The 14,970-nt window shown below is 32.3% G+C and overlaps 2 protein-coding genes across 2 annotated transcripts; one reads left to right on the top strand and one right to left on the bottom strand.

Annotated features, from left to right (window-relative positions):
- Positions 1-704: 704 nt before the first annotated feature.
- SWI3C (SWITCH/sucrose nonfermenting 3C) lies at positions 705-5,478 on the top strand. The gene is made up of 9 exons (XM_088494224.1): positions 705-1,022; positions 1,134-1,691; positions 2,066-2,601; positions 2,948-3,311; positions 3,387-3,464; positions 3,834-3,957; positions 4,302-4,366; positions 4,470-4,654; positions 4,834-5,478. Exons 1-9 carry the CDS (start codon positions 1,001-1,003, stop codon positions 5,287-5,289), a joined length of 2,388 nt encoding a protein of 795 aa, XP_088350350.1. The 5' UTR covers positions 705-1,000; the 3' UTR covers positions 5,290-5,478.
- Positions 5,479-5,927: 449 nt separating this feature from the next.
- On the bottom strand, positions 5,928-12,256 carry LOC107606033 (metal transporter Nramp7.2). Its single transcript, XM_088494226.1, has 13 exons — positions 12,110-12,256; positions 11,493-11,571; positions 11,357-11,397; positions 11,157-11,235; positions 10,943-11,047; positions 10,756-10,865; positions 10,383-10,564; positions 8,331-8,400; positions 8,048-8,221; positions 7,188-7,292; positions 6,917-7,048; positions 6,748-6,843; positions 5,928-6,602 (listed from the first exon to the last, which is right to left on the bottom strand). The coding sequence occupies exons 1-13, from the start codon at positions 12,236-12,238 to the stop codon at positions 6,267-6,269; spliced, it is 1,638 nt and encodes a 545-aa protein (XP_088350352.1). The 5' UTR covers positions 12,239-12,256; the 3' UTR covers positions 5,928-6,266.
- Positions 12,257-14,970: the final 2,714 nt, after the last annotated feature.

Genomic DNA, 14,970 nt, shown 5'->3' with positions numbered 1-14,970 from the left:
AAAGTCAAGGAAAACCTCTGAAATTATTTTAATATTGGACCTTGGTGGCTGATTACTGTTAGTAAATTAGATGAGAAATTTTGTTCGTTCCGATTTTGTAATTTTGTCGGAACATTTTGTAATTTCCTGATGTAAAAATATAACATGAAGATAAAATAGTGTATCTTCTTCATTGTTCATGGAATTTGTTCTTTGTAGTTCTAGTTCATTAGGACAAAATATTTTGCTCAAGTGAGAGAAGAAAATAAAGGTTAGTGTCAAATGAAATAAAAATGCAGACAATGATGGTAGTTAGAAGCAAGTTGCAAGTGTTAATTCATACTTCATTATATATATATATATATATTGGTCATGATACTTCATTATATTTCTAAATCAAACCAATGAAAATGTATTTATTTTTAAATGCAATAAATAATATATTTTTATTTAAATAAAAAAGCCATAAATTTTGTGATAGGAAAAAGGTAAAAATGAAGTAAGATGATCCATTTTTCTCAAATTCACAAAGTAAATAAATAAATATACGCAAGGAGATATTTTCTTTGAAGAAAAAAGGAAAAAGAAGGTGACAGAAAATGATACGTAGCAGCATCACGTGAATGACACCCCCGAATAGGAATGCATCGTGTACGTCACGCGTCGACGAAAACCAGACCCACCCAAAGTTAAAACAGATCCCTTCCATCGTGCTTCTTACTACATCCATCCATCCATCATTCCATCGTCAACACTCAACACACACAAACACACTTCTCATTTTTTTTTAAAAACAAAAAAACCCAAAAACCAAACAGCCCCTAAGCACTCAAAGCAGCACCGCACCCACCCTCTCTTCTCCTCTCAGCTGAAAGAGAGAGAAGAACGCGCGATCCCGTTCAATCTCTCCATACTCTTTGCGCCAATCAACGACCCCACACTCAAATTTTTTTCCCCCTCAAACAAACACTCCCTTTCTCTCTCTCCTCTCCCCATCTCTTTCTCTCTCTTCTTTCTTGCCATGCCAGCTTCTTCTCCTTCAGGTCCCCTAAATACTCTTAAACCCTCACTTCTCTCCTCTCTCCCTCTAATTCCTCTAATTTCTATTATTATTGCAATTATTAATTTTTTCTAAATTATTTTGGTTGTTGCAGAGAACCGCACAAAATGGAGGAAGCGGAAGAGGGAATCGCAAATCAGTCGCCGCCACCAGAAGCACCAGCACCACCACGAAGACGACGACGACGAAGAAGAAGAGAACCCCAATGCCGACAACAACGAAGACCACGACGACGATTCTGAGGACCAAACCCCTAATCCCCAATCTGCTTCCCCTCACCACCACGAGATCGAGGTGCTCTCCGATCACGCCGTCCAGATTTCGCATTTCCCCACTGTTCTCAAGCGCTCCGTTAACCGCCCACACTCCTCCGTCGCCACCGTCATCGCTCTCGAGCGCGCCGCACTCGCCGGCGACTCCAAGGCCCACCAACAGCTCCACAACAGCGGCAGCATTCCGTTCCTCGAGAATGTCTCTCACGGCCAGCTCCAGGCCCTCTCCACCGTCCCGGCTGACAGCCCCTCCCTCGATCATGACCGCGACGGCGGCAGCAGCAGCTCCTCTTTTGTTATCACTCCTCCGCCAGTTTTGGAAGGACGTGGTGTTGTTAAGCGCTTTGGAAATAGGGTTCTTGTTGTTCCAATGCATTCAGGTTCTTCTCTTTCTCTATCTGTTGTTCTGCTTGCAAGCTTTATTTTTTGTATGTATCCAAATGAAATTGGCGTTATTATAAGTTTGTAGTACTGTTTAGGGTTACCATAACTGTGTGTCACTTTACATTAATGCGTGAAGTTGGGCATGTTTTTGAGTTATTTGGCATTCTTTAAATTCTGGGTTGTATTCAAAAAGGTCAATTACTTGGTTTTGAAATGGAAAGAAATCATTGTTAGGGGCCCCCAACAGTGTTATTGCTTTTTAGCTTTTGGAGGTTTGAATCAGGTGTAGTACTGTCCGAAAGATTATAGGACTTCCTTTTTGAAATTCGAGCACTTCTGCCTGATGTTCAATTCGGATTTCTCTGAGCAGATTGGTTTTCACCAGCCACAGTGCATCGACTAGAGAGACAAGCAGTGCCGCATTTCTTTTCTGGAAAATCACCAGGTCATAGTCCGGAGAAGTATATGGAGTGCAGGAACTATATTGTTGGGCTCTACATGGAGGACCCTGGGAAGAGGATTACTGTCTCTGATTGTCAGGGATTGTTGGTTGCAGTTGACAAAGAAGATTTAGCTCGGATTGTCCGGTTCCTTGATCATTGGGGAATCATCAATTACTGTGCTTTGGAGTCATGTCATGCGCCATTTAATGATGCATCCTTCCTGAAGGAGGAGACAAGTGGAGAAGTCCGCGTGCCCTCAGAGTTTCTAAAATCCATAGATAGTCTGATAAGTTTTGACAAGCCCAAGTGTAAGGTCAAAGCAGAAGAAATTTATTCATCATTCACAATGCACAATGCTGATGTCACTGATCTGGACAACAGGATACGGGAACATCTATCCGAAAATCATTGCCATTGTTGTTCTCGTCCTCTTCCTGCTGTATACTATCAGTCACAAAAAGAGGTAGGCTTATTGATTTAATTATGCCATAAATGTATGAAGGTCATACGGCTCTGTCTATTGCTCCTGTCATACAGAAACATAATGGACAAAAGACAATAGATAAGAAGTCCATCTGTAATTTAATAAAATACTATATGATTGTGCATGAGCGTGGAAGTGTTACCATAACATCCAATGCTCGGTGCATATAGCTGCCAGAGCTAAATCCTCTGGATAAACTGAAAGTTTGTGAATTACATGTTCGTTTTGGTAACCTCATCTAAAGTCAAACCTCTAAACTAAATAGCATGCAGAGTAACTTAAACTGCACGAATCATTTGTGTGTAATTCGCATCTCATGTTACAGGTTGATATTTTACTTTGTACTGGCTGCTTTCATGATGGGAGATTTGTCGTTGGACATTCAAGTATAGATTTTGTAAGGGTGGATTCATCCAGGGATTATGGTGAGGGAGATGGGGATAGTTGGACTGATCAAGAAACTTTGTTGCTGCTTGAAGCAATGGAGATTTACAATGAGAATTGGAATGAAATTGCCGAACATGTTGGGACCAAGTCAAAAGCACAATGCATTCTTCATTTTCTTCGTCTACCAATGGAAGATGGAAAATTGGAAAATATCAACATTCCAAGCGTGTCTTTGCCATCCAATGTGATGAATAGAAATGATAGTGGAAGAATGCATGGCTACGTAAACGGAGATTCTGCAGGTCTGTCTTATACCTTCTTTAACCTATTTTAGTGAATGATACGTGTTTGATCATTCAGTTGCTGTATTCTCACAGGAACTGTCCGCCAAAGCAGAGATTCTGACAGCAGGTTTCCTTTTGCCAATTCTGGAAATCCTGTTATGGCTTTGGTAGGTGAATTCTGATTGTATGCCTAAGTTTGTTGTTTAATTAAGATGCACTTAAACATATTTACCAATTACCAACAAGACTAGGATGTGGTGTTTGTACACCGCCTAACATCATATCTGTAACTTCTTCATCAAGTTGATTTGTAAGAGGATATTGAAGAAATGCATTGCTTCAAGTTGCATCCTTCTCTTTGAGGGAGCAACCTGTTGATTACAGCACTTGCTTAACAAAAGTTTAAATGGATGATGTTCTAAACTTAGTATCTATATCTGGTTAATATACCAGTATTTCACTGCAAACTACCGTGTCATATATTTTGGGTTCTTTAGCTGTGACTTACACTAAGTTTTGTTGGATGCATTATATAGGTAGCCTTTTTAGCCTCTGCCGTTGGACCAAGAGTAGCTGCTGCTTGTGCTCATGCAGCATTAGCAGTATTATCAGAGGATACTTCTGGCAGCACATCGCAAATGGAAGTACAAGGACATGATAATAGGTGGATATTACTATTACAGCACATGCAATTCTGTTACGTGAAGTTTTCTTGTTTGTTTTCTGTTGCATATCTTATTAATGCTTTTGTACTCTACACTGTTTTTCTTCTGTTAATATTTTTTTCCCTTTTATAGAACATCTTATACAGTTGAACTGAACCTTCGTAAAAAAATTCCCGTGTAAAGGAAAGACAACTTTTTATTAAAGTGTGTCTTCCCTGCTCAAGTACTCATGTTGTAGAGTTGTATGTGGGTAGAGGAAAACTAGTTTAAGTTGAACCATTGCTCATGGTTGCTAGTTTATGAACTGTGTACTAATGTTTTAAATATTCATTCATTCATGAAGGTCAAATTCAGAAAGTGCACATAGTAGAGATCGTGGAGAAACTGCAATTTCAAATAATCATAATGGTCAGTTATCGTTGCTGCTTTTATTTGTTGGCTTTTATGCCCCAGCACAAATTAGATTCATTAGTGTAATTTTCTTCTTGAGGAGTGCTTCTATTGATTTCAGAGGATAAGGCAAAACTTGTTGGTTCACGAGGTCAAAATGAAGGCGGGACAACACCACTATCTGTTGAGAAAGTTCAAGATGCAGCAAAGGCAGGCCTCTCTGCTGCAGCCATGAAATCTAAATTGTTTGCTGATCATGAAGAACGAGAAATCCAGAGGCTATGTGCTAGTATCGTTAGTCATCAGGTATAGCTGTTTGTTTTGACTACAGTTGGTTGACTTGGTTCAACCAAAATATCAATTTACTTGTTTGTGCATTTCTTTGAATGGCATACATCTATGTTTATGCCCACCAGTTGTTTTATTTGTCTGAACTAGTATCTTTAGATGTTTAACCTGTGGTGGTGGCTTGGTTTTATATGCAGTTGAAAAGATTGGAATTGAAGCTGAAGCAGTTTGCTGAAATTGAAACATTATTGATGAAAGAATGTGAACAAGTTGAGAGGACAAGGCAGAGATTTGCTGCTGAGCGGTCCCGTATTATATCTGCTCGTCTTGGAACTGGAGGAGCCACACCTCCACCGTCAGGTGTTGGTCCTTCCATGTCTAACAGTAATGGCAACAGTAGGCCACAAATGATCTCTGCGTCTCCCTCGCAGCCCAGCATCTCGGGGTATGGCAACAACCAACCAGTTCATCCACACATGTCCTTTGCCCCGAGACCTTCTATGTTTGGTTTGGGACAAAGACTGCCCCTATCTATGATACAACAATCTCAATCACCTCCAAATGCCATGTTCAATGCCCCTAGTAATGTGCAACCCACTTCCAATCATCCATTGTTGAGGCCTGTATCAGGGACTAACTCTGGTTTAGGTTAATTAGGAGAGTAGGCATAAGTTTTGGGACCTCAATGTTGCAATTCTATTTTGTCATTGATCTCAGCAGTGAAGAGGAAATAGGTGGATGTGTCCAAAAAAGAAAAAATAGTTATCTAAGTTCTAGATACTGTAATTGGTTGCAGTTGATTGTGAAAGTGTTGTTTAAAGAAAATAAGTAGCATTTTGATATTCCACTGTGTTTCTGCATTACAGGTACCATGAAGTTTTATTGTCATCGGTAACATCTTTTTTGTTAGATTTTGGAAAAAAAGAAAACTACTAATTACTTGGATGAATAATTACCAGACCATGGCTCCCTGTGCTGTTGCACAATCTAGTTTCAGACTTTCAGGGACACAAGTGGTTATTTATTGTGCGGTTGTCTCAGGTACACTGTAATCTGTTATATAATTCTTGTAAATGTTCAGAATCTGTCTGCAGTTAAGTTGCAGAGAATTTAAAGCTTATCTATAATGTAGTTTGAAAATAGAAAAGCAGTTTCAAGCTACATGCTCGGGAGAGAGAAAACTAATGAAAAGAGACAATTAATGTAGTCGTACAGAGAATGCTTGTAACCAAAAGAAAAACACAATTAAGATATTCATACGGAAAACAGTTGCAACACTAGAAGTACACAATGTAAGAACATCAGTTTTTCCTTGATCTTCAAAGGAGAAATTGTAACTACAACAGTATCACATCAGTAACTAATTTTCTTGTATAGTTCAGCAATAACGTGTAAACAATAAACTTGTAACTTAGTACTGTAGTACATATAGTTTGCACACGATGGATAAATGGGGAAGAGGGCTCTCTAATGTCTTTTTGTTACAATAACCTTCAACTATGTATTTTGAGAATCCAACATTTAGATTCTCTTTCCCCATAAATGGCTTAAAAAGCAGTGTGAAGTGGTGAAGTTCTTATTGGTTGTGAATTGTGTTGCACTTGACTCATACATACATAGCTCAAGTCACTTATTCCGGTAGTGGGATATCAGCTAAATCTTCTCTGATAGGGCCATGGTTCAACTCTAACTCACCATTAGAATTCATGAACCCCTTTTCCACATGGGTTTGCATTGCTGTGTTATCCTTGGTCTCAATATATGTCTGAACATTGTCTTTTCTGAATGTTAGGTATATAACTGAGCCGACATAGATTGCCATGAGAGGAAACACTATGATCCCAATGAACACATTTCCCACCTTTGGCAAACTATTATGAATTAGCCAACCCACGAAGGCAGTGATGAGGTAGTACACATTGATGCCTATGATTCCCAATCCTAGGATCCATGAGATGACAATTATCTGCACTAAAATTTTGTTACAAGATTTTCTTTGAACTGTTCATTAGAAATGTATTATTTTTAATTATTTCTGTCCTGTATATTTAGTTGACACATTCTTCTACTATTGAAGTGATTATATTTATTAAGGGAAGAGTAAAACTCACTATCATAGAGTTCTTGTGAGGTCCCATCTTGGTACTGCTGCTACTAAACTTAAGGAGTGGAATTAAAGCAAACGGAAGCTCAAAAGAAAGTATCATCTGCAAATTTTTATGGGGGTGATGAGTATACTGTACAATTTAAAAAAAAAAAAAAAGAACAGAATATACGAACCGATGCGATGACGATTAGTCGACCGGCACCGGAGGAGCCACCAATAATGGAGACAACAAGGCTTGGTGCTATGGCAATGGTCCTAGTCATCAAGTTCCTAAGCCATCTTTTCATCTTCAAGTCTAAGAAACCCTGTTGTACCACCAACCAACCAACAAAACAGAATTCAGTATTATTATTCTTCTTAAAAAAATTATATTTATAAATAAGAAAAACAAAAATGAAAGTAATGATTGTTGGTATTTATTCACAAATGATTAAATTGACCCACCTGCATAATGTACTGTCCTGCATAGGTTCCAGTAATAGCGGAACTTTGTCCTGAGGCTAATAGTGCTATTGCATAAATCGTTGAGCTAGACCTTCCCAACACATTCTACATCAAAAGTTCATCACACATTAATGATAATTACTCTACTTGCAGATTTTGAATTAAGATTCTGAAAATTGAACTGATAATTGAATCAATAAATTTAAAAGTTCAAAGATTTAAAATTTTAATCAAGTTTTAATTTTGTTGAATTAACATATATTTATATTTTAAATTAATTAATCGCTAAAAAATAAAATCGGTTCAACTAATTTATTAGGTTGTGTTTGTTTATAGGTACGAGATATGAAGTAGGGACACAGAGATACAAAATTGTATTTGACAGATGAGATATGAACAAAGACATTATATCCAGAGGCACTGAATTAATGTATTTTGTATCTATCTTGACAAAAAAAAATTCAGAAATGATATAGAAATACTAACAAGAGACACAATTTATTTTTTTTATTAATTTTTCATGATTATATTTTTTATTATTATATTTTTCTTCCCAAATTTTTTGAATGAAAAAAATAGAATAAATTAGACTTTTATTTCTAATTTATCATTAAACAAAATACAAGACTATTAACTTTTATATCTCTGTATTTTGTAATTTGTTTTATCTTGTTCTCAAAACTAAACACAATTTTTATTAAATATTTATTATTTTCTAATTTTAATTGGTTCGCTAACAATTGTTTGTTATCTTGAACCAAATCGGTTTAATAAATAATTTGTTTTCGCTTAATCAAGTCGAACCGGCTGATTCATAGTTATTATTAAAAAAAAAAAGTAGTAAATATATAAAGAAGAACCTTGAGAAGAAAGGAAGCAGAGTTAAGGGTGAGATCGCTGCAATGATCAGTGTTTTCCGAAGAAAGATTTGAAGCTGAGCAAACAGTGCCAGACACAGAAATAACTGCAACGTTGATCAGAAATGCCACAAACAGTGCGAACCCACTCTCTATCAGAAAATATTTACACGCGTCCTGCATAATAATAATATATGAGAATTAGTGTTAATGACATTTATGTGTAACTAATTAAGATGCAATAACCTTAATATGGTTATTAGATTATTCGATCTTATTGGCTTACATTGATGCCACGAACTGTATTAGGTACTTTCCTAGACAGCACCAGAGCAGAGTGGAGGAAGAGGTTGTGCCTACATTTTTATCACAAAAAGATAAATAAAATAAAACAAAGTAAAATTGTGGCTAATTTTTTTTATATAAAAAAAGATATTAATATATTTTTTTAAAAATATAATTATTTGGTGTAATTACATATAGGTGAATTTTGTAGGTGGATAATCAATATGTAGAATGTGTGTAGTGTCATCATGCTGGCAACATGCAAGGTGGATTTGTTTCTGAAAACAGATAGTATAAGATACTGAAAATAGAACACATGACAAGATACTGATAGACAGATACACAAAATTTTGTGTTCTTATATTATATTTGGTGATAAATTAGAACAAATTATGAAAATCCAATTTATTTTTATTTTTTTATTCAAAAAATTTGAGATGAAAAATATAATAATAAAAAATATAATTATAAAAAAATAACAAAAATAATGAAAGAAAAAATGAAAAATAAGTTGTGTCTCTTGTTAGTATCTCTGTGTCCTTCCTGTCAAGATGGACACAAAATACACTAATTCAGTGTCTTTAGACACATTGTCTTTGTCTATGTCTCCTCTGTCAAACACATTTTTGTATCTCTGTATCCCTGTCCCAGTGTCCTGTCTTTATAAACAAATGCAGTCGCAGGGTACATGTTGGACACGTGTTGGCAACACACAGGATGCGTGTTGGCCACATGCGTGTTGGATATCTTTTTTATACTTTTACAATACTATAATACAATTTAAATATCAATATTCAACTAAAACACACTCTTCATCTCCGTATTAAAAATAATTTCTATAAAATTTTACTAGTAAATACTAGACGAGTTTTCAATCACTTTTCAATTTTATTTGGTTTTATAACTTATAACATCCAAAACAAAGTTTTCATCTTTATGATTGATTTTGACTTTATTTTGAAATCAATTACATAATTAGGTCTGTTATAATTAATTGAAAATTTGTACCGTTAAGATTACTGATATTAAAAGCTTTGTTGAAAAATAAAAATTTAAGTTTTTAATGTATTTACTTTTTAAAAGCTATTTTTTGATACTCTAAGCCTTAAGTCTTTTGACAATATATGTGTGCGCTTTGAAACGAGACTACAAGTCAAGTAAAATAATGCAAAATTAAAAATGATGGGAATTAAAAGAAGATAATAATTTAAGTTAGAGTAAATTATTAAAATGGTGTCTAAAGTTTATATTACTGATAAAATTTTTTTAAAAGATAATAACTATAAATAAGTTCACGAAAAATTTAAAAATACGATAAAAAAATTTAGAGATTAAATTTTGGTGCAAAATTTTACAATCATTATTAAAAAGTTAAAATCTTTTCATTCTTAAAATTTGATAATTTTATGTAAAGTGATTTTTAAAAATTTTTTTATATTATGAATTACCACTTTTTTTTTAAAATAAAAAATTTAAAAATTAAATTTTGTTCCAAATTTTTTTTATATATCTTTTAAATATTTATTTAAATATTACTGTAAAAATTTACATCAAATAAATAAATCATTTGCTAAATAAAAAAAATTGGAAAGGAGATTTAATATTGCATGAACTTGTTTAGAATACTATCTTATTATTAAAGAAATATTTTTTGAATTTGCATTGATACATAAAAACATGTCACTTGTTAAAATAATTCAAATAAAGTCTGCTGTATTATATATATAGATATAATTGAGTTATTATATAATAAGTGTTTTTATAGTATTTATTAAATAGAAAAAAAAACAATATTATACTATCACCAAATATTATTATTTTTATCAATATTTAATTAATAATAATTTATATTTATATTTATAAAATTTTTATACATAAAAATATTTATTAAAATTTTACACACATAAATTAATATAATTTATATTTATATTTTTAAAATTTACATATATAAATTAACAAAATTTATTTAATAAAAATAATTTACTATTTATACTAATTAAAAGATAACTAAAAATATTAAAAATTACTGGCCTAACAATTTTTCGTTACTTACGGCATGACAAGGGCACCTAAAAGGGCAATGGCGTCGGCAGTGGCACCTTGACCACTGAGTTTGGGAATAAACATGCCTTTTATGACACCAGACGCTGGTGGTTTCACGTAACTCATTTCTCCAAAGAAACATGCTGCCATCACAAATACCAGCGTTGATATCAGCAACTCCAACTTCCTTACCTGCCCCACCAATTAAATTAAATTATGTTAGACTATAATAATTTTTTTTTTTTACCAAAGATAAGAGACTCGAACGCGCAACCTTTTAATTGAGTATGGAGAGACTATGCTATTGAGTTATAAGCCTATAATAATTGTTATTACAATAATAATAATAATAAAAGGGACTATGTGTATGTACGATTCATTACCCCAAATCTCTGGAGACCAAGAAGCAACAGAGTGCTGCACCCAGTCACTAGAACTCCTCCCCATACTGGGATGTGGAATAGTATGTTCAGTGCAAACGCCGTTCCAATCACTGCCACAATTTATTTAATTAAGGGGAATAATTCTTCATTTTAAGTATTTTCAATTTTCTTGTTAATTAGTTCATACCTTCTGGAATGTCTGCGGCTATGACAGCAAGCTCAGCTAATAACCATAAGCAGTACCTAACGAGTCTTGGATACTCCGCTTTGCATATCTCTGAAAGGTGTTTCCCTGCCCAAAATTAACTAGAGAGATTAAGACAATGACTAATATTTAATATTAATTATGTATGATTAAACAAATTTCGTGTTAGGGACGTATGCTTATTGAATGTTGTTACCTGTGCTTACGCCAAGATTTGCAGCTAATGACTGAATAATAAGAGCAAATATCAATCCGATAAGTATCACCCACAGCAGCTGATCCAATACCACAACAACAAATTTTAGCATTTTTAGTTTGTCAGTTCGTCACTTTATTCTTTTATTAATTTCAATTAAACAAAAACAAAAGGTCGTACTCCATAGGGTGTGTGTATACCTCGTATCGGTGATTAGCTCCAGCTTGGAGATCAGTTTCCACTGCAGAAATGAAAAAAAATAATTAATACATACATACATACATACATACATAGATGTATGAGTTTTTGGAGAGAGAGAGAGAGTAAGGAACATACAGTTTCCAGGATCAAGGTAAGCGAGAGAGACGAGAAAACCAGGCCCTATAAATGACAGAAACTTCTTCCACCCTTTTTTCTGCTTCCATGCAGTAAGTAGTTATTGTCATGTAAAATTCATAGTTAGTAGATAATATTTTTTTTTAACATTATAACTAGGTATCTTATACTAGGTAGTAGGTTTCTTATTCAGGTATCTTTTAACGTTAATTTTATGTGAAGTTGATAATTAAGAACCGTTAAATAATTTGACTAATTTAACTAAATTTTTATTTAACAGCTCAGTTATCAATTTTATGTAAAGTTGATTATACCTGAATTTTTACTATCTTTCAAATATTGTCTTTTATTCAACTTTTAAAAAAGACAAAAAACAAAAAATAAATAACTTTCTTGAGTTTTTGAACAACTAATATAAAAAGTAGGTATTTAAATTAATTAAATAATAATAAATCCTTAAAAATCAATCAAATACTGAATTCTAAAAAATATGTAGTATCCTTCTAACAATTCTTAATTATTAATTTCACATAAAAGATAATAAAGAATTGTAAGTCGTCGCCAATAAATATACATAAAAAGAAATGTATGTAGTGATGTAGAGAAGGAGCACATACCTCGTGATTTGAGGGGGCATCAGCATGAATATGGAGGATATTATTGGGAGGTGTGGCACTCACGGCAACCACGCGGTTGTTACCACCACTCCCTGCTGGCTGTTGCTGCTGTCTAAGAACGCTTGCCATGACGGTCAATCCAACTGATGAGTGAATGAAGCGGTGAATCGTATTATATATTTATAGCTACAAACAGAATGGTTTTTTAATTTGGTGTTTTGGGTTTTACGCACACGTCAGCTTAGAGCACCCATGCATCCATCTTCATGCCTTTTTACATGCACGCCCACGTCCCTTTCTTTTTTTTCTTTTTTAATTTCGTTTTCTTTAGCACCCAACTTTTCTAACACCAAGAAATATTAAAAGATCCAGATTATTATTATAAAAAACTTTAGCTAATTATTAATTAAAAAATTAGTTCTTAATCTTACACTACTCACGTAATACCGTTAACAAACATAAAAATTAATCACAAAATGTTCTTTATTTACAAGAGTAAATAATCACATCATATTCCTAAATCACACACATCGTATGGTTATAAGCACATCACTGTCTAGTGTCTAACTTCTCTTTTATATTTCTTATCAACTTTTCAAATGTAAACCCGATTATGTAGTGTGCCCTATACACAAAATATTTAAAGTAATGTTATTTATATTATTTTTGTGTATATTTTTTATATTTTTATTAATGAAAAGATTAAAAATGATTGATAAAAAATGAAAAAGATTAAAAGTTTCATTATTGTCAAGAAAAAAAATTCTATACGCCGTTTGATTTCTAATTTTAAAATGATTACAATACTATATTTTATTATACATTTTCTTTTTGTTTTTATAATTTTTTTTGCAGTTGAGAATAATATAGAAGTAAAAGTAATATATACACCAAAAAGTATTTTAAAAGTACTCTAAAATCAATTTAATTATTCCATGTGATTAATTTTTATAAAAAAATATGAATTAATTATCATTTCTGGTAAATATTAAAAATTAATTTATTTAATATTTTTAAGGTTCAAAAATTAATTTATTGACTTTCTGTTCAAATTAAACAAAAATTATTAGAAAAATTAATTTAGGATATTACTCTAATCTTTATTACTTGAATAAACTGTGTATCCGCAATACGGTGCGGTGCGGTGCGGTGTCTGACTGTGGCTCTTGGAGGTGGAATCTACATATTTTTTGTCCCTGGAATCTAATATATATACTAATTTTTCTTATTCCTTTCTTTTTGGCTTCGCGATTAATTCGGATACAGTTTAATTTGTTTCGGATTCTCTTTCATTCTAGATTTTGGCTCTGTATGAGTACTAGTATGAATAGAATATTGTTTTGGTTTTGGTTTTTGTTTGTGTTTTCATTTAACGTTTGCTTTCATTTTTATGTATTATTCATATATCAAAGTTCAGATTTTGATTTTTGTCTATATTTGGTTTGATGTTTATTTATATTTTTGCTTTTGTTTTATTTAAAAATTTAATATTAACATACTATGAATAATTAAACCTTACTCTTTTGTCCCTATAGTTTTGCTAAATTTTTAATTAGGTTCTTGTACTTTTTTTTCTTTCAACTTAGTCTTTGCACCAAAAATTTTTTTTAATTGGATCCCTACACTTTTTTTTTCCTTTTATTTGGGTCTCTAAAACAATTTTTTTTTAGTTAGGTCCTTATAAAATTAAGTCAATTACTGCTAAGAAGGACTTAATTGAAAAAAAAATTAGTGCAGGGACCTAACTAAAAGAAAAAAAATATAGGGACCTAATTGAAAATTTTGCGAAACTATAAGGACCAACAGAATAATTAAACCATAATTGTATAATAGTATGTCAGCAAAAATAATCTTTTCATATTAATTACATGAATGATCGATCAAAAAATAGATATAATTGAACGATTATCGTGTAAGTTATATCAGGATATTAAAATTATTTTTTTTATTTAAACGTGTTGCTATCATTATTACTTTAGGTTTAAAATTAGGTAGGTTCAATTAGGGGTGTACATAGTTATGTCTGATTCGAAAATCTGACTTGGACCCAAATATTTTAGGAGTTAGTTAAGTGTAATTTTATGGGTTTAGGGTTGGATATGAATCTTAAAAATAGATCCGTCATTATTTAGAGTCGGGTATGGGTCAAGGCAAATCCATCTTCACCTGACCCATGTATACCCTAAGGAACTAAAAAAAAATATATATATTTTAAATTAATTTTAATATTATATTATATTAATTATAAATTTATTGTTTTATTTTTAATCATATTTGTAGAATTAAAAAATAGATCAAAGAAATATCAAATTAGAATTTATAGACAAATTCAAATTCAAATATAAATATCAATTTTTCGGTAATAAATTTTTTTTTATAAATAAGTGCATCATAAACAAATTTTTTTTATAAATTATTGTTAAAAATTTAAAAATCCGATTTTCACTTAGTTTAAATCGAATATAATTATGACCCAAAAATATTTAAATTTTATCGAATTTAAGATCGAATTAGTCTAAAAATTAAATCTGATATATATTTAAAATCAAATCTGAATTAAAATAAACCCCATTTTATCTTACTCATGTACGGCCCTAAGTTCAATTATTCTTTCATTTATCCTGTCTAAACTGCAATTGTTTTTTGACATTTTATGATGAGAAAGCTACACTTGCATATGTTCACCACAGGAGAGAAAACCTTGTTCTGGTACTGTGATTGTGATTTCCATTCATAAAATGTATGAAAAATTGGAATCCACAAGAAAGAATAAGTGGAAGATACCTAAGTGGTGACTAATAAACAGCATTTCTAGTTTTCTACAAGTTTTTCTATTGAGTGATTAAATTAAATTAAAGAGT

The sequence above is a fragment of the Arachis ipaensis genome, chromosome B7, assembly GCF_059453495.1.
Source record: "Arachis ipaensis isolate K30076 ecotype BB chromosome B7, ASM5945349v1, whole genome shotgun sequence".
Lineage (NCBI taxonomy): Eukaryota > Viridiplantae > Streptophyta > Magnoliopsida > Fabales > Fabaceae > Arachis > Arachis ipaensis.
Note: the sequence above shows the minus strand (reverse complement) of the source record. Positions and strands in the feature narration are given on the sequence as shown.

Bases quoted from the DNA above. Each gene is read 5' to 3' on its own strand.
- LOC107606033 (XM_088494226.1), bottom strand. From the start codon at position 12,238: ATGGCAAGCGTTCTTAGACAGCAGCAACAGCCAGCAGGGAGTGGTGGT. The intron at 11,572-12,109 runs GTATGTGCTCCT...GCATGGAAGCAG, and splicing joins ATGCCCCCTCAAATCACGAG to AAAAAAGGGTGGAAGAAGTT. The intron at 6,603-6,747 runs GTGAGTTTTACT...ATTTTAGTGCAG, and splicing joins CTCACAAGAACTCTATGATA to ATAATTGTCATCTCATGGAT.
- SWI3C (XM_088494224.1), top strand. From the start codon at position 1,001: ATGCCAGCTTCTTCTCCTTCAG. The intron at 1,023-1,133 runs GTCCCCTAAATA...TGGTTGTTGCAG, and splicing joins GCCAGCTTCTTCTCCTTCAG to AGAACCGCACAAAATGGAGG. The intron at 1,692-2,065 runs GTTCTTCTCTTT...TTCTCTGAGCAG, and splicing joins TGTTGTTCCAATGCATTCAG to ATTGGTTTTCACCAGCCACA.